At 37.8% G+C, this 20700-nt stretch overlaps 1 protein-coding gene across 8 annotated transcripts in view; it reads left to right on the forward strand.

Annotated features, from left to right (window-relative positions):
• The window catches only part of LOC126412521 (vascular endothelial growth factor receptor kdr-like), an 864770-nt gene that overhangs the window by 780045 nt on the left and 64025 nt on the right, over positions 1-20700 (forward strand). For all 8 annotated transcript variants that reach the window (XM_050082152.1, XM_050082155.1, XM_050082154.1 and 5 more), the window contains 3 exons: positions 1297-1474; positions 1579-1676; positions 5377-5527. In XM_050082152.1, the coding sequence (XP_049938109.1) occupies positions 1297-1474; positions 1579-1676; positions 5377-5527 (427 nt within the window). The remainder of the gene's footprint in view (positions 1-1296; positions 1475-1578; positions 1677-5376; positions 5528-20700) is intronic.

A 20700-nucleotide genomic window follows, 5' to 3' on the forward strand; every position in this document is an offset into this window, starting at 1 on the left:
GTCCGTAGCAACTGCGGCAAAGATAAATATGTAGCAGAGGCATCGAATCTAAATTCCAACAGAATCGGTAATTAGAATTGACGTAGATAGGAGGTCAGTTCTAGTTACTGATTCTAATTTTTTGTTATACACTGCAGTAGTTTGAGAGCAATTACAAATGTAAAAATGCTGTTACGTTTCAGTGCATAAAACTGCAAAAATAATTTCCATATGAATCATGGAGTGGTTGGAATCTTTAACTGGAATTTACCTACATAGGTTAATTCTAGTTATCAATTCTGATAGTCTTTATTTTTGTAGATGTTTGTTAGTCATACACTGTCTTTTCGTTTAGAATTTAGTGTGTCAGTTTCTCCACATTTCATTCTACTGTTTCATATTTGTTGTCATTCATTTCATTTTCCTGTTTTTCTGTCACATTTTAGTTTCTCCTCACCCAAAACGCCAACCTCCCCTGTGCTTCTCCCATTAGATTCAGTAATTAATAGTAAAATTAATGCTATTTTATAACAGTAAGTCTTCACCATGTGCTTTACTGTAATGCAATTTAAGGATTCTCTGTGCTTTTCTACTTGCATAAATTGCGAGTGTACCTCTTATCAGACATGAAAATTTGTTTTTAATTCTTGTTCTTAATTATTTTCATTATCATCCATTCGTTTAGTTATAATTCATGACTGAGTTAATAACTGCATGAATGGGATTGTAATTTTATCATATGCTACATTTGGTGTAGAGTATGATCCACTGCTTTCATAGATTGTCTGTATGTAGCATCTTTGCCTCAGAAATGACATAATTGCTCAAAGCTGATGTGTGGAATCAGACACTAGAATTTACCCGCTATGGCATCTAGTACACAACACTGCCAGGCTGCACCTGTCCTGATGACTGTCTACCAGCAACTCTTTCTTTACCCCATGCACACATTCTCTGTTGGACAACACACTCTCTCTGGCCCTGCTATTGCTAGACAACAGTCTCACAGTCATAGCGCCAACCTCCAAAAATAGTGCCGCAATCGGGTCAGGACCAGTTTTAATCCACAGTCTGTCCTTTGTGTTTTTATTAGCCATATCAGTTTCATTTTTATTAAGCTGCTTTTTTGCTGAATTTTTAGTAGGTATTTATATAATTCTGTTAAAAATGGTTCATGCTATTGTAGTTACCTGAAAGATTAAAACAGGAAAAGAAAAATGCCCTCTGTAAATACTGTGGGTTGTGTGTTATGGCTTAATGATAAGTGTGTTTCATTAGTACAATTACATTTGTTTGAACTGTAATTTTTCATTCCAGGATGGAAAGCCACTTACTGTGAAGCCAAATGACACATCAATAGAATTTATGCATAACCATACTACTCTTGTAATTAAACAGTTCACAGCAGAACATGCAGGGTTGTACACATGTACTGCCATAAATCCCAGAAATAAAAATGACCGGAAATCAGTAACAGCTACATTGAAATTCAAAGGTTTGTTCATTTTTGTGTCTGTTCCTGATAACACAAGATATTGCACAAAATATTACCCAGTAACACAGATGATTCTCTAACACTTCTTTTTTTTCTATTTTTAGATGAAGGTGGTACGGTAATAAGTATTGTTGTTGCTGTAGCTCTAGTTGTCATATTTATTCTCGCTGCTGTACTTGCTGTAAAAATGCTAAGAGACAGAGTAAGTATTGTGAATTTTTCTTTTTTTCTTAAACACATAGTATTTTAATTTGTTTAAACTTCACTGTGTATTATGGTGGAAATGGCTTGTACAGTAACAAGTATACATATAAGCAAGTCAGTTCATTCCCTGTAGCATGTAGAAGGGGATAAAAGAATTCACCTACAGACATTCTTGTATTATCATTCCTTAAACACAAACAGAATGCATACAGTGTCCCAGCTTTCGGAACTAACATTTCTTATTGACTCAGCAGGTGAATTTAATAATCTATGCTGGTCTATCATGTTTGCAAGGCTGAGAGATTTGCAGTTACCCTCTGCCTTGTATACAAGCTTTCTTTACCATTGTATGACATGATGGGCGAGTGGCATGCAGGCAAATACCAGTTGTTCAGGAAATCACCTTGAGATGACTGCAGGAATCAGTGCATAGGACTTCACAACAGCATCTCTATTAAATGTAATCGAGTTCAATTATTGCATCATTGGAATCATTGCTTATGCAGCCAACCAGTTGCTAATGGTCTCTGCAGACTCATGAGCTCAGCTTGAGCAAAAAAGTCAGTGGTACATTAAAATAAACACACACTGGGTGCAGACAAAACAAATCCTACACCACCACATAAAAAATTATGCAGGTTTCTGAAAGGCACAGTGTAAATAAATCCAGCAATTAAACTAGATAACATAAACATAATCAAACAATGGAAAGTCCAAGCTTGATTAACAATAATATAGAGAAGACAGAGTGTGGCTCACCACTTATCGGAGGTGTAGAGTCACACACAGGTGGACACACTGAAAAAGAAGGCTAGAAATATTCCAGTTTTTGGACAAACTCCGTCAGAAGTGGGAAACTTTACACATTCAAACAAGTAGTAGTTACACACACATGGCCACTGTCTGATAAGGCCCAACTGTGACTTCTGGCATGAGCAGCAAACTACCTGGAGTTGGTAATGGGAGTGAGCAAGATGTGTGAGTGGGGTGGGCGGGAGGAGAGGTGGCAGAAGATGCTCGTACTGCCTGTGGGAGCATGTAGGAATGTGATGGGGAGGCATAACCTACAAACAGATCTGTTGTACTGCAGTGGGCATCTACATGGCACCATCCTACACTAACCTGTTCATGGGCAATCTAGAGGAATCCTCCATAATCGTCGGGAGTCCCAAACACCCTCAGTTGGTTCAGATTCATTGATGACATCTTCGTGATCTGGAATGAGGGTGAGGACGTCCTACTGACATTCTTCCAGAACCTCAACACCACCTCCCTCATTTGCTTCATCTGGTCCTCCTCAGCCCAGCAAGCTACTTTCCTTGATGTCAACCTCCATCTCAACCGTTGCACGAGTCTGCTGTTCACCATCACCACCATCTAGCATCCCATATTTGTTACATCGGTAGTGACAAGCTCCAAATTATTCAACAGTCTAACTGAGGCCTTCACAGACCAAAATTACCCTTCCAACATTGTTCAGAAACTGATCACCTGTACCTCATCCCACAAATCACCTACTATCCCCCACATAACCACTATCTGGCCACAAAGGAGCACTCATCTCACAACTCAGTATTACTCAGGACTGGAGCAATTGAATCACATTCTCCATTATGGTATCAACTGTCTTTCATTGTGTCCTCAAATGAGAATTACCCAACCCACCCTTCTCACAGTGGCATTCTGCTATCCACCCAACCTATGCAATTTCCTTGTCTGTTCCTTCTCCACTACTGCTCCCAAACCTTTGCCGTTTGGCTCATATGCTTGCAATAGACCCAGATGGTGTCATCATAGCGACTATGATTACTAAAGTTAATAAATTAATCAAGAAGGCTAGGAGAGTGCTTCTGCTAGAAAGAACAGATAAGCCGTTGTTAGCATCTTGCATAGACAGTGGATTAAGACAATTTAGTTCCAGTATGATGGATGTAGAGGAATCATGGACAGAGTTTAAATGGACTGTAAATTATGTTTCAGAGAAGTATATGCCGAGTCAGTGGATTTAGGACCGAAAAGACCCATCTTGGTTTAACAATGAAATTTAAAAAATGCTGACACTCTTGTACTAGTGGTTCAAATGAGACTATGTGATGTTCACGTGCTTTATTTCTTCATTAATTGTCCTATGTGTCGATGTATTGCATTGTTATACTGGCTGAAAAATAAGGGGGTGGGAATTCAAACGGAATACTTTAAATGATGTAGCAGACAGTTGCACAATTGTTTCATAGTTCTTTACTTTTGACAAAACTGGTAATAACTTTGGAATTAAGGGCTGGCTTTGCTAACATCTTTTCGAACAGAGCCAAATAAATACTTACAGAATACCAGTGTTTTATTTTCCAAATGTTTATAATTAGTACAGATATTTATATTTGTTTATAAGTCAACAACAGAATTTAAGTTATGAAACAATTACTGATTTCATCCTATAACAAAAGTATTAATTAGGAATAGTCAAAAGAAATTAGAAAATCTATTACATACTCAAAACTAAGCACAAAATTAGATCTGGTGTTATATTCTTTAAAAGTCAGGAGCTGCGCGCGTGCGCGTCACTGCTGTGTGATTGTGTGTGTTTTTTCCTACTTCTGGAGGAGGACTTCATCCTAAAGCTGAAATATTTCTAGCATTCTTTTTCATTGTACTTATCAGTCTCACTACTTCCTCTGTGGGCTGAGTGGCACTCTACCTTTTCCATATTGTTAACATAAGAATATCACACAAACATACAACATACTTAGGTGTACAATTGATGAAAAACTGACATTGTACATAGTAACTGAAAAGACAGCAAAGATATTGCATAGATTTGCGACAATTAACAGCACAGAACACAGACTACCACTGCAATACGTGAAAATATCACTGTACACTTTCAAAATCAATAGTAAATATCACACCTAGCACCTAGGCATGCACTCTCCCTTGCTACTGTCGAACTGATGTCAGTAAATTGAAATGTATGACATGCTTTATAACTATAAGATAACGGGTCCAAAAAACAATAGAAATATAGAAATAAAATAATGGTCCCTTTAAGAAAGGGCAGCTCACTTCGTCCCCAAGATAGAGGGATCCACAAGTTGTGAGGATAAGTGGGTCTTACCATCCTAGGGTCTGTGTGAGCTGCCCTTTCTTTTTAACCCCAGTCTATCAGTCACTCCTTCCCTGAAGAGGGAACTAGGGTGTGTCTGTCAGCAGTCTGACATTTCTCCTGAAAGTAAGTATGGGACTGAAATTGTTTTAAAATTATATATTTCTGAGATAAACACTGTATTGTTTATGGGTTTGTTTCCATTTTTCTCTCTCAACATAATACTCACAATTTTAAACCTGTAAGTAAGGGGGTCAAAGCACTGAGAACTTTAGTAGTAATCGTGAACATATTAGCATTCTGCTGGTGGGCGTAAATTTCAGATAATAGAAGCAGAATGTTTTACACTACATGAAACAATGAAAGGTGTTCTCCATTCTAGTTATTTACCACAAGATAAATGAAAAAAAGAAACAAAGGAAAGAGACGAAAAGACCCTCTGTCCCTCTGCAAGAAACAGTAGTAAAATGCATGTATGTAGTGTCATTAAAGTGTAACAGAAAGTGGAAAGCTTGCTAATTGATTTTAATTTTAAAACAACATGAATTTTATTTTCTATTGGATTGATGTAATTAAAAATAACTCTTTTGTTCAACAGAAAAATCGCAAAGAACAGAGGATTGCTGGTCTTATGCATTTTACAGAAGGGGCAATAAGTAACATGAATCCAGACCTTCCTGTTGATGAACAGGCTGAACTACTTCCATATGACAAGAAGTGGGAGTTCCCCCGAGAAAAGTTAAGACTCGGTGAGTGTCTGAACTATTGCATTTTATAACAAGACTTCCCATGATGTATATGCTACCGTGGGTTCAAGGCAGTTAAACGCAATTGTTCTTGCATCCCAAATTGTGTACTATGAGCTATAACCTTCCTGACTAGAGCTGTGCTGCAAGCAGACATTGTTGATGATGATGATGATGACTCAATGCTTCTACTTTTTGTTGAGTGGTCTCCTTTACTTCTAAAGCTTCCACAGTCTACCAAAATTTTCCTACTATAAAACGAAGTTGTTATATGCTTGGTATGTGTGCTCTTATGGGGCTTTACCATCAGTTGGATAATGGAGTTTGCAGGTTGAAAGGAAAGAACAATGTGTACTTAGTTTGTTTGTAGGGGATTCTGCCAAGAGATATGGAGGCAGTTCTGGCAGTAGCTATTAGCACACCCCAGTGAAGGCAGTCAATTGCAGACTGTAGTTCATACGAACATGGATGATACCTGCCAGCAGGTATCAAGACATCCTGCATTCCTTTAGACATCTAATTGAAGTGATGAAAACAGCTAACCTCGTACACAAGGTGAGTGCACAGCTTATAAAGTGCAGTATTGTTTTCAGATCTGATAGCAGTCATTTGGTTTTGATTTGGATAGAGGACATAAATCAGAGATTCATAGAATTTTGTAACAATGGTCATTAATGTTGTAGGAAGGTTCTGATAGAATGTATGCTTTTGGATTAAAGGAGATGACTCTCCAACATGCAGAAATGCTGAGTCATTGACAGCCACACAAAAGAAAGAAAAAACTTGCTAGCATCTGGATTAATAATAATAATAATAATAATAATAATAATAATAATAATAATAAATCCCGTGGAGGCCCGGGAAAAGAATAGGCCTCCGGTATGTTCTGCCAGTTGTAAAAGGCGACGAAAAGAACAAACCACTAATAGGGCTAACCCCCCTTTTAGTGTGATTAGTTGGTTCAGGACAGAACTAATGAAGCCTCAGACAAGCGCCGTCATGGTCGGGGACGACGCTTGAACCCTATGCCCGCCCACAATGGTAACGACACTGCTAGCCAACTGGAAAATGATTTAAATCCAAATAGAGGTGTTTTGCAGGATACGCTTCCTGCAACCACCCTAGAAGGAAAACAAAGACAGAGGATGAGATGGTGAGATGAAGTCAATCGACACTTCATGTTCTGTTATTACCAAGCAACAAACCTAGGAACCAACACAACTGGATACAGATCACAAGTATACACAACATTTATTACCAGACACCCGGAATTAAAATTTTTAACAGAACAATGACTAGCTGATCAGATCCGTGTTGTTGTTGTTGTTGTTGTTGTTGTTGTTGTGGTCTTCAGTCCTGAGACTGGTTTGATGCAGCTCTCCATGCTACTCTATCCTGTGCAAGCTTTTTCATCTCCCAGTACCTACTGCAACCTACATCCTTCTGAATCTGCTTAGTGTATTCATCTCTTGGTCTCCCTCTACGATTTTTACCCTCCACGCTGCCCTCCAATACTAAATTGGTGATCCCTTGATGCCTCAGAACATGTCCTACCAACCGATTCCTTCTTCTGGTCAAGTTGTGCCACAAACTTCTCTTCTCCCCAATCCTATTCAATACTTCCTCATTAGTTATGTGATCTACCCATCTAATCTTCAGCATTCTTCTGTAGCACCACATTTCGAAAGCTTCTATTCTTTTCTTGTCCAAACTATTTATCGTCCATGTTTCACTTCCATACATGGCTACACTCCATACGAATACTTCCAGAAATGACTTCCTGACACTTAAATCAATACTGGATGTTAACAAATTTCTCTTCTTCAGAAACGCTTTCCTTGCCATTGCCAGCCTACATTTTATATCCTCTCTACTTCGACCATCATCAGTTATTTTGCTCCCCAAATAGCAAAACTCCTTTACTACTTTAAGTGCCTCATTTCCTAATCTAATTCCCTCAGCATCACCCGACTTAATTAGACTACATTCCATTATGCTTGTTTTGCTTTTGTTGATGTTCATCTTATATCCTCCTTTCAAGACACTGTCCATTCCATTCAACTGCTCTTCCAAGTCCTTTGCTGTCTCTGACATAATTACAATGTCATCGGTGAACCTCAAAGTTTTTATTTCTTCTCCATGAATTGTAATACCTACTCCGAATTTTTCTTTTGTTTCCTTTACTGCTTGCTCAATATACAGATTGAACAACATCGGGGAGAGGCTACAACCCTGTCTTACTCCCTTCCCAACCACTGCTTCCCTTTCATGTCCCTCGACTCTTATAACTGCCATCTGGTTTCTGTACAAATTGTAAATAGCCTTTCGCTCCCTGTATTTTACCCCTGCCACCTTTAGAATTTGAAAGAGAGTATTCCAGTCAACATTGTCAAAAGCTTTCTCTAAGTCTACAAATGCTAGAAACGTAGGTCTGCCTTTCCTTAATCTAGCTTCTAAGATAAGTCGTAAGGTCAGTATTGCCTCACGCGTTCCAGTGTTTCTACGGAATCCAAACTGATCTTCCCCGAGGTTGGCTTCTACTAGTTTTTCCATTCGTCTGTAAAGAATTCGTGTTAGTATTTTGCAGCTGTGACTTATTAAGCTGATAGTTCGGTAATTTTCACATCTGTCAACACCTGCTTTCTTTGGGATTGGAATTATTATATTCTTCTTGAAGTCTGAGGGTATTTCGCCTGTTTCACACATCTTGCTCACCAGATGGTAGAGTTTTGTCAGGACTGGCTCTCCCACGGCCGTCAGTAGTTCCAACGGAATATTGTCTACTCCGGGGGCCTTGTTTCGACTCAGGTCTTTCAGTGCTCTGTCAAACTCTTCACGCAGTATCCTATCTCCCATTTCATCTTCATCTACATCCTCTTCCATTTCCATAATATTGTCCTCAAGTACATCGCCCTTGTATAGACCCTCTATATACTCCTTCCACCTTTCTGCTTTCCCTTCTTTGCTTAGAACTGGGTTTCCATCTGAGCTCTTGATATTCATACAAGTCGTTCTCTTATCTCCAAAGGTCTCTTTAATTTTCCTGTAGGCGGTATCTATCTTACCCCTAGTCAGATAGGCCTCTACATCCTTACATTTGTCCTCTAGCCATCCCTGCTTAGCCATTTTGCACTTCCTGTCGATCTCATTTTTGAGACGTTTGTATTCCTTTTTGCCTGTTTCACTCACTGCATTTTTATATTTTCTCCTTTCATCAATTAAATTCAATATTTCTTCTGTTACCCAAGGATTTCTACTAGCCCTCGTCTTTTTACCTACTTGATCCTCTGCTGCCTTCACTACTTCATCCCTCAAAGCTATCCATTTTTCTTCTACTGTATTTATTTCCCCCATTCCTGTCAATTGCTCCCTTATGCTCTCCCTGAATCTCTGTACAACCTCTGGTTCTTTTAGTTTATCCAGGTCCCATCTCCTTAAATTCCCACCTTTTTGCAGTTTCTTCAGTTTTAATCTACAGGTCATAACCAATAGATTGTGGTCAGAGTCCACATCTGCCCCTGGAAATGTCTTACAATTTAAAACCTGGTTCCTAAATCTCTGTCTTACCATTATATAATCTATCTGATACCTTTTAGTATCTCCAGGGTTCTTCCATGTATACAACCTTCTTTCATGATTCTTAAACCAAGTGTTAGTTATGATTATGTTGTGCTCTGTGCAAAATTCGACCAGGCGGCTTCCTCTTTCATTTCTGTCCCCCAATCCATATTCACCTACTATGTTTACTTCTCTCCCTTTTCCTACACTCGAATTCCAGTCACCCATGACTATTAAATTTTCGTCTCCCTTCACAATCTGAATAATTTCTTTTATTTCATCATACATTTCTTCAATTTCTTCGTCATCTGCAGAGCTAGTTGGCATATAAACTTGTACTACTGTAGTAGGCGTGGGCTTCGTATCTATCTTGGCCACAATAATGCGTTCACTATGCTGTTTGTAGTAGCTTACGCGAATTCCTATTTTCCTATTCATTATTAAACCTACTCCTGCATTACCCCTATTTGATTTTGTGTTTATAACCCTGTAGTCACCTGACCAGAAGTCTTGTTCCTCCTGCCACCGAACTTCACTAATTCCCACTATATCTAACTTCAACCTATCCATTTCCCTTTTTAAATTTTCTAACCTACCTGCCCGATTAAGGGATCTGACATTCCACGCTCCGATCCGTAGAACGCCAGTTTTCTTTCTCCTGATAACGACATCCTCTTGAGTAGTCCCCGCCCGGAGATCCGAATGGGGGACTATTTTACCTCCGGAATATTTTACCCAAGAGGACGCCATCATCATGTAATCATACAGTAAAGCTGCATGCCCTCGGGAAAAATTACGGCTGTAGTTTCCCCTTGCTTTCAGCCGTTCGCAGTACCAGCACAGCAAGGCCGTTTTGGTTATTGTTACAAGGCCAGATCAGTCAATCATCCAGACTGTTGCCCTTGCAACTACTGAAAAGGCTGCTGCCCCTCTTCAGGAACCACACGTTTGTCTGGCCTCTCAACAGATACCCCCCCGTTGTGGTTGCACCTACGGTACGGCTATCTGTATCGCTGAGGCACGCAAGCCTCCCCACCAACGGCAAGGTCCATGGTTCATGGGGGGGCAGATCCGTGTAATAATCAAAAATAACAGGATACCCCAGTCAGAATTAGATAACATCAAACAAAAAGTACAACAAATACTGGAACAAAATAATGTGCAATCAGAAGAAGAAGAAAACACAGTAATGGACTCAAACATCCCAGAGCAAACAAACAAAGACCAACACGCATCAATTAAACAATCAGAGGAAAACGAAATCTTAAGACAGCCACCAGAACAAGCACAAATAGAACACGAAGAGACACACGTGTTAGATATAGAAGAGAAATTTCAGCTGACATATATAGAATACAAAGCCACAAATACAGACATTAGACCATTCTTGCATAGACCGCCAAATAACTCACAAGTCGAAACAACAATAAAAACTATCAACACAATCATACACAACAAAATAAATGAAAACACAACTATGGAAGAGTTACAACTACTGGTTTATATAGGAGCACTCACTACACTAAATATACACACTAGGCAGAGATCAGAACAAACCAACACACAGAAGAAACCCACAAAACCAGCATGGCAACACAGGTTACAGATCAGAATAGAAAAACTGAGAAAAGACATCGGACAGCTAACACAATTTATAAGAAATGAAATATCAGACAAAAAACGAAAAAGGTTAGGTAAAATCTCACAACAAGAAGCAATAGAGCAATTAGATGAAAAAAAGCAGAAATTGCAAGCATTGGCCAAACGACTTAGAAGATACAAAAAAAGTGAAAATAGAAGGAAACAAAACCAAACATTCAACACAAACCAAAAGAGATTTTACCAAACAATGGATAACACACACATTAAAATAGACAATCCACCAAACATAACAGACATGGAACACTTCTGGAGCAGCATATGGTCAAACCCGGTACAACATAACAGGCATGCACGGTGGGTACAAGCAGAAACAGACACATACAAGATGATACCACAAATGCCTGAAGTGATAATTTTGCAACATGAAGTCACCCAAGCAATTAATTCTACACACAATTGGAAAGCCCCTGGAAATGATAAAATAGCAAATTACTGGCTAAAGAAGTTCACCTCAACACATTCACATCTAACTAAGTTATTTAACAGTTACATTGCAGACCCATACACATTCCCTGATACACTTGCACATGGAATAACCTATCTGAAACCTAAAGATCAAGCAGACACAGCAAACCCAGCTAAATATTGCCCCATAACATGCCTACCAACAATATACAAAATATTAACTTCAGTCATCACACAGAAATTAATGACACATACAACACAGAACAAAATTATAAATGAAGAACAAAAAGGCTGCTGCAAAGGAGCACGAGGATGTAAAGAGCAACTGATAATTGATACAGAGGTGACATATCAAGCTAAAACTAAACAAAGGTCCCTACACTACGCATACATTGATTACCAAAAAGCCTTTGATAGTGTACCCCACTCATGGTTACTACAGATATTGGAAATATACAAAGTAGATCCTAAATTGATACAGTTTCTAAACACAGTAATGAAAAACTGGAAAACCGCACTTAATATCCAAACAAATTCAGATAACATCACATCACAGCCAATACAGATTAAGCGTGGAATATACCAAGGAGACTCATTAAGTCCTTTCTGGTTCTTTGAACCCACTATCCAACATGCTAAATAATACAAATTATGGATACAATATTACTGGAACATACCCACACAAAATCACACATTTGCTATACATGGATGATCTAAAACTACTGGCAGCAACAAATCAACAACTCAACCAATTACTAAAGATAACAGAAGTATTCAGCAATGATATAAATATGGCTTTTGGAACAGACAAATGTAAGAAAAATAGCATAGTCAAGGGCAAACACACTAAACAAGAAGATTACATATTGGATAACCACAGCGACGGCATAGAAGCGATGGAAAAAACAGATGCCTATAAATACCTAGGATACAGACAAAAAATAGGAATAGATCATACAAATATTAAAGAAGAACTAAAAGAAAAATATAGACAAAGACTAACAAAAATACTGAAAACAGAATTGACAGCAAGAAACAAGACAAAAGCTATAAATACTTATGCTATACCAGTATTGACCTACTCATTTGGAGTAGTGAAATGGAGTGACACAGACCTAGAAGCACTCAATACACTTACACGATCACAATGCCACAAATATAGAATACATCACATACATTCAGCAACAGAAAGATTCACATTAAGCAGAAAGGAAGGAGGAAGGGGATTTATAGATATAAAAAACCTACATTATGGACAGGTAGACAATTTAAGAAAATTCTTTCTAGAACGAGCAGAAACTAGCAAAATACACAAAGCAATCACTCATATAAATACATCAGCTACACCATTGCAATTTCATAACCACTTCTACAACCCTTTAGATCACATAACATCAACAGATACAAAGAAAGTAAATTGGAAAAAGAAAACACTACACGGCAAGCACCCGTATCATCTAACACAGCCACACATAGATCAAGACGCATCCAACACATGGCTATGAAACGGCAATATATACAGTGAGACGGAAGGATTCATGATTGCAATACAGGATCAAACAATAAACACCAGATATTACAGCAAGCATATTATTAAAGATCCCAATACCACAACAGATAAATGCAGACTTTGCAAACAACAAATAGAAACAGTAGATCACATCACAAGCGGATGTACAATACTAGCAAATACAGAATACCCCAGAAGACATGACAATGTAGCAAAAATAAGACATCAACAACTTGCCATAAAACATAAACTAATAAAACAACACGTTCCCACATACAAGTACACACCACAAAATGTACTGGAGAATGATGAATACAAATTATACTGGAACAGAACGATTATAACAGATAAAACAACACCACATAACAAGCCTGACATCATACTCACCAATAAAAAGAAGAAATTAACACAACTAATTGAAATATCCATACCCAATACAACAAATATACAGAAGAAAACAGGAGAAAAAATTGAAAAATACATCCAGCTGGCTGAGGAAGTCAAGGACATGTGGCATCAGGATAGTCGACATTATCCCAATTATACTATCAACTACAGGAGTCATACCTCACAATATCCACCAGTACATCAATGCAATACAGCTACATCCAAACATATATATACAACTACAAAAATCTGTAATTATTGATACATGTTCAATTACCCGAAAGTTCCTAAATGCAATATAACATATACCATACAGTTACAAGGAAGTCACGCTTGACCGAGGTCCGCGTCACGTTCCATTTTTAACAGACTTAAGTCTGAGAAAAAAAAGTCAATAATAATAATAATAATAATAATAATAATAATAATAATAATAATAATATGGAGGCCCGGGAAAAGAAATGGCCTCCGGTATGTTCTGCCAGTCATAAAAGGCGACAAAAAGAACAAACTACTAAAAGGGCTAAACCCCCCCCCCCCTTTTAGTGTGATTAGTTGGTTCAGGATAGAACTAATGAAGCCTTGGACTAGTGCTGTCATGGTTGGGGACGACGCTTGAACCCTATGCCCGTCCATAATGGTAACAACACTGCTAGCCACACGGAAAATGATTTAAATCCAAATAGATGATTTTTGCAGGACATGCTTCCTGCAACCACCCTAGAAGGAAAACAGACCGAGGATGAGATTGTCAGATGAAGTTAACCGACACCTCATGTTCAGTTATTACCAAGCAACAAACTTAGAAACCAACACAACTGGATACAGATCACAAGTATACACAACATTTATTACCAGATACCCAGAATTGAAATTTTTAACAGAACAATGACTAGCTGATCAGATCCGTGTAATAATCACAAATAACAGGATACCCCAGTCAGAATTAGAAAACATCAAACAACAAGTACAACAAATACTGGAACAAAATAATGTACAGTCAGAAGAAGAAGAAAATACAGTAATGGATTCAAACGTCCCAGAGCAAACAAACCAAGAACAACATGCATCAATTAAACAATCAGAGGAAAACAAAATGTTAAGACAGCCAGCAGAACAAGCACAAATAGAACACGAAGTTAGATATAGAAGAAAAATTTCAGCTGACATATATAGAATACAAAGACACAAATACAGACATTAGACCATTCTCGCATAGACCACCAAATAACCCACAAGTCGAAACAACAATAACAACTATCAACACAATCATACACAACAAAATAAATGAAAATACTACTATGGAAGAGTTAAAACTACTGGTTTATATAGGAGCACTCACTACACTAAATATACATACTAGGCAGATATCAGAACCAACCAACACACAGAAGAAACCCGCAAAACCAGAATGGCAACACAGGCTACAGATCAGAATAGGAAAACTGAGAAAAGACATCGGACAGCTAACACAATTTATAAGAAATGAAATGTCAGGAAAAAAACGAAAAAGGTTAGGTAAAATCTCACAACAAGAAGCGATAGAGCAAATAGATGAACAGAAGCAAAAATTACGACGACTTAGAAGATACAAAAAAGTGAAAATAGAAGGAAACAAAACAAAACATTCAACACAAACCAAAAGAATTTACCAGACAATAGATAACACACACATTAAAATAGACAATCCACCAAATATAACAGACATGGAACACTTCTGGAGCAACATATGGTCAAACCCGGTACAACATAAGACATGCATGGTGGATACAAGCAGAAACACACACATACAAGATGATACGACAAATGCCTGAAGTGGTAATTTTGCAACATGAATCACACAAGCAATTAATTCTACACACAATTGGAAAGCCCCTGGAAAAGATAAAATAGCAAATTTCTGGCTAAAGAAGTTCACCTCAACACATTCACATCTAACTAAATTATTTAACATAATAGAAGGAAACATTCCACATGGGAAAAATATATTCAAAAACAAAGATGATGTGACTTACCATACAAAAGTGCTGGCAGGTCGATAGAAACACAAACAAACACATACATACACACAAAATTCAAGCTTTAGCAACAAACGGTTGCTTCATCAGGAAAGAGGGAAGGAGAGGGAAAGACGAAAGGATGTGGGTTTTAAGGGAGAGGGTAAGGAGTTATTCCAATCCTGGGAGCGGAAACACTTACCTTAGGGGGGAAAAAAAGGACAGGTATACACTCGCGTGCACGCGCACACACATCCATCTGCACATACACAGACACAAGCAGACATTTGTAAAGGCAAAGAGTTTGGGCAGAGATGTCAGTCGAGGCGGAAGTACAGAGGCAAAGATGTATAGTAGATTACGGTAAAAAGGAGAAGGTGAATACAAAGTGAACCTACTGGCAAAAACAGAAAGAGAAAATAAGATGACAGAAAAGATTTCGAAATGCAACAGTGACAATAACAAACATGATTGTTGGGTTCAAATTAATGATATGAATATAATAGGGGGAAACATTCCACACGGGAAAAATATATTTAAAAACAAAGATGATGTGACTTACCATACAAAAGCGCCGGCAGGTCGGTAGAAACACAAACAAACACCTGTTGCATTTCGAAATCTTTTCTGTCGTCTTATTTTCTCTTTCTGTTTTTGCCAGTAGGTTCACTTTGTATTCACCTTCTCCTTTTTACCGTAATCTACTATACATCTTTGCCTCTGTACTTCCGCCTCGACTGACATCTCTGCCCAAACTCTTTGCCTTTACAAATGTCTGCTTGTGTCTGTGTATGTGCGGATGGATATGTGTGTGTGTGCGCGCGAGTGTATACCTGTCCTTTTTTCCCCCTAAGGTAAGTCTTTCCGCTCCCGGGATTGGAATGACTCCTTACCCTCTCCCTTAAAACCCACATCCTTTCGTCTTTCCCTCTCCTTGCCTCTTTCCTGATGAAGCAACCGTTTGTTGCGAAAGCTTGAATTCTGTGTGTATGTATGTGTTTGTTTGTGTTTCTATCGACCTGCCAGCGCTTTTGTATGGTAAGTCACATCATCTTTGTTTTTAAATATAAATAATTTAACAGTTACATTGCAGACCCATACACATTCCCAGATACACTTACACATGGAATAACTTATCTGAAACCTAAAGATCAAGCAGACACAACAAACCCAACAAAATATCGCCCCATAACGTGCCTACCAACAATATACAAAATGTTAACTTCAGTCATTACACAGAAATTAATGACAAATACAAAACAGAACAAAATTATAAATGAAGAACAAAAAGCTGTTGCAAAGGAGCACGAGGATGTAAAGAGCAACTGATAATAGATACAGAAGTGACATATCAAGCTAAAACTCAACAAAGGTCGCTACACTACGCATACATTGATTACCAAAAAGCTTTTGATAGTGTACCCCATTCATGGTTACTACAAATATTGGAAATATACAAAGTAGATCCTAAATTAATACAGTTCCTAAACGTAGTAATGAAAAATTGGAAAACCACACTTAATATCCAAACAAATTCAAATATCACATCACAGCCAATACAGATTAAGTGTGGAATATACCAAGGAGACTCATTAAGTCCTTTCTGGTTCTGCCTTGCTCTGAACCCACTATCCAACATGCTAAACAATAAAAATTATGGATACAATGTTATTGGAACATACCCACACAAAATCACACATTTGCTATACATGGATGATCTAAAACTACTGGCAGCAACAAATCAACAACTCAACCAATTACTAGAGACAACAGAAGTATTCAGCAATGATATAATATGGCTTTTGGAACAGACAAATGTAAGAAAAATAGCATAGTCAAGTGAAAACACACTAAACAAGATGATTACATATTGGATAACCACAGCGACTGCATAGAAGCGATGGAAAAAACAGATGCCTATAAATATCTAGGATACAGACAAAAAATAGGAATATATAATACAAATATTAAAGAAGAGCTAAAAGAAAAATATAGACAAAGACTAACAAAAATACTGAAAACAGAATTGACAGCAAGAAACAAGACAAAAGCTATAAATACTTACGCTATACTAATGTTGACCTATTCATTTGGAGTAGTGAAATGGAGTAACACAGACCTAGAAGCACTTAATACACTTACACGATCACAATGCCACAAATATAGAATACATCACATACATTCAGCAACAGAAAGATTCACATTAAGCAGAAAGGAAGGAGGAAGAGGATTTATCGACATAAAAACCTACATTATGGACAGGTAGACAATTTAAGAAAATTCTTTCTAGAACGAGCAGAAACTAGCAAAGTACACAAAGCAATCACTCATATAAATACATCGGCTACACCACTGCAATTTCATAACCACTTCTACAACCCTTTAGATCACATAACATCAATGGATACGTAGAAAGTAAATTGGAAAAAGAAAACACTACATGGCAAGCACCCGTATCATCCAACACAGCCACACATCAATCAAGACGCATCCAACACATGGCTAAGAAAAGGCAATATATACAGTGAGATGGAAGGATTCATGATTGCAATACAGGATCAAACAATAAACACCAGATATTACAGCAAGCATATTATTAAAGATCCCAATACCACAACAGATAAATGCAGACTTTGCAAACAACAAATAGAAACAGTAGATCACATCACAAGTGGATGTTCAATACTAGCAAATACAGAATACCCAGAAGACATGACAGTGTAGCAAAAATAATACATCAACAACATGCCATACAACATAAACTAATAAAACAACACATTCCCACATACAAGTATGCACCACAAAATGTACTGGTAAATGATGAATACAAATTATACTGGACCCGAACCATTATAACAGATAAAACACCACCACATAACAAACCTGACATCATACGCACCAATAAAAAGAAGAAATTAACACAACTAATCGAAATATCCATACCCAATACAACAAATATACAGAAGAAAACAGGAGAAAAAATTGAAAAATACATCCAACTGACTGAGGAAGTCAAGGACACGTGGCATCAGGATAAAGTTGACATCATACCAATTATAGTATCAACTACGGGAGTCATACCACACAATATCCACCAGTACGTCAACACAATACAGCTACATCCAAATGTATATATACAACTACAGAAATATATAATTATATTAAAAGAAAGATACCATGACTTTACCAAACGGGAAAGTGCTGGTAGATAGACACAATAAAAAAACACACAAAATTTCAAGCTTTCACAACCAACTGTTGCTTCATCAGGAAAGAGGGAAGGAGAGGGAAAGACGAAAGGATGTGGGTTTTAAGAGAGAGGGTAAGGAGTCATTCCAATCCTGGGAGCGGAAAGACTTCCCTTAGGGGGAAAAAAGGACGGGTATACACTCTCTCGCGCGTGCGTGCGCTCTCTCTCACACACACACACACGCACACACACACACACACACACACACACACACACACACACACACACATCCACGTTCAATGCAAGGGGAAGCTACAGCTATTACTTTTCCTGGGGGGTATGCATCTCCACTGTAGGGTTAATGATGGTTGCATCCTCTTGGGTAAAATATTCTGGAGGTAAAGTGTCACCCATTTGGATCTCTGAGCATGGACTAAACAAGGGCATTTCGTCATCAGGAAGGACATCCTGGCACTTTACCGATCAGAGCATGGAATGTTAGATTCCTAATTTAGGTAGGTTGCTTATAGAATTCAGGAAGGTAAATGCAAAAGTTTAATTCAGATGTCGTGGGAATTAGTGTAGTTCAATGGCAGGATGAACAGAACTTGTGATCAGGTGAGCATGCAGTTATAAATACAAAATGAAGTAGGGATGATGCAGGAATAGGTCTATAAATGAATAAAAAAATAGGAATGCGGGTAAGCTGTTATGAACAGCACAGTGAACACATTATTGTAACAAAGATCATCAAGCCAACATCCACCACATTAGTAATAGTGTCTATGCCACCTAGCTTGATGACAAAGATGCTGAAAGAATGTGTGACAAAATAAAAAAAATTATTCACATAGTTAAGGGAGAGAAAAATTTTAATTGTTGTGACGAATGGAATTTGATCATAGGAAAAGGAAGAAAGGAATGGAAGATAAAACTGCTTGGTAGAATTTTGCACAGGGTGTAATTTAATCACTGCCTACACTTGGTTTAAGAATTGCATAAGAAGACCGTGTATGTGAAAGAGATCTGAAGACACCAGAAGGTTTCAGATTGATTATATAATGTTGAGACAGAGATTTTGGAACCATGTTTTTCACAGTAAGGCATTTTCAGGGGAGGATGTGGAGTCTGACAACAATTTATTGGCTAGGAACTCTGATTAAAACTGAAGAAACTGCAAAAAGTTAGGAAGTTAAGGAGATGGGATTTGAATAATTTAAAAGAACTGGCGATTCTTGAGAGTATGAGAAGACCTTAGGCAAGAGATGAATGGAAAGAATGCAATGGAAGATGAATGAGTAGCTTTGAAAGATGAAATGGTAAAGACAGCAGATCAAATGGATAAAAAGACAAAACCTAGCAGAAATACTCGGACAATATGAGATATTGAGTTTAACTGATGAAAGGAGAAAATATAAAATGCAGCAAATAAAAAGTGTGATAGGGAATAAAGGTGCCTAAAAAACAGAATTGACAGAGTGTGGAATAGCTAAACAGGAACAGCTAGGAGAAATACACAAGTCTATAGAAGTATTTATAACTAGTGCAAAGATGGATACTGACTATCGGAAAATTGGAGAGACCTTTGGAGAGAAGAAAAGTATTTGTACAAATATTAAAAGCTCAAATGAAAAACCAGTACTAAGAACAGAAGAGAAGCTGAAAGCTGGAAGGAATATATAGAGATAAACTTGAAGGCAATATGATGGAAAGGGAAGTGGAAATACATAATGAGATGGGATATATGGTACTGTGAGAATAATTTGACAGAGCACTGAAAGCCCTAAGTCAAAACAAGTCCCATGGAGTAGGAACGTACCTTCAGAACTACTGATGCCCTTAGGAGAGCCAGCCAAGACAAAACTACTCCACTACTCCACCCAGTGCACAAAATACCCTCGGACTTCAGGAAGAATGTAATACTCCAGTTCCAAGAAAGTAAGTGCTGACAGGTGTGAATGTCACCAAACTATCTGTTTAATAAATCATGGTTGCAAAATACGTACATGAGTAATTTACAGAAGAATGGAGAAACAGGTAGAAGCTGACCTTAGGGAAGATAAGTTTGGGTTCCAGAGGAAAGTGGGAACATGCGAGGCAATACTGACCCTACGATTTATATTATGAGATACGTTAAAGAAAGACAAACCTATGTTTATAACATTTAAAGACTTAGGCTTTTGGCAACATTCACTGGAGTACATTCTTCAAAACTTTTGAAATTAATAGATCAAATACAGGAAGTGAATGGTTATTTACAACAAGAAGAAGACAGCGAGAAGACGACAAGAAGAAGACAGCGGCTATAATGGTCAAAAGTCACGAAAGAGAAGCCATGTCTGAGAATGGTGTGAGACAGGGTTGCAGCATATCTACATTGCTGATCGGTCTGTGTGTTGACTAGTCAGCAACAGAAACCAAAGAAAAACTTGAGACAGAATTAAAGTTCAGGGAGAAGAGATAAAAA

Source organism: Schistocerca serialis, chromosome 7 (assembly GCF_023864345.2).
Source record: "Schistocerca serialis cubense isolate TAMUIC-IGC-003099 chromosome 7, iqSchSeri2.2, whole genome shotgun sequence".
NCBI classification, from domain to species: Eukaryota; Metazoa; Arthropoda; class Insecta; order Orthoptera; family Acrididae; genus Schistocerca; species Schistocerca serialis.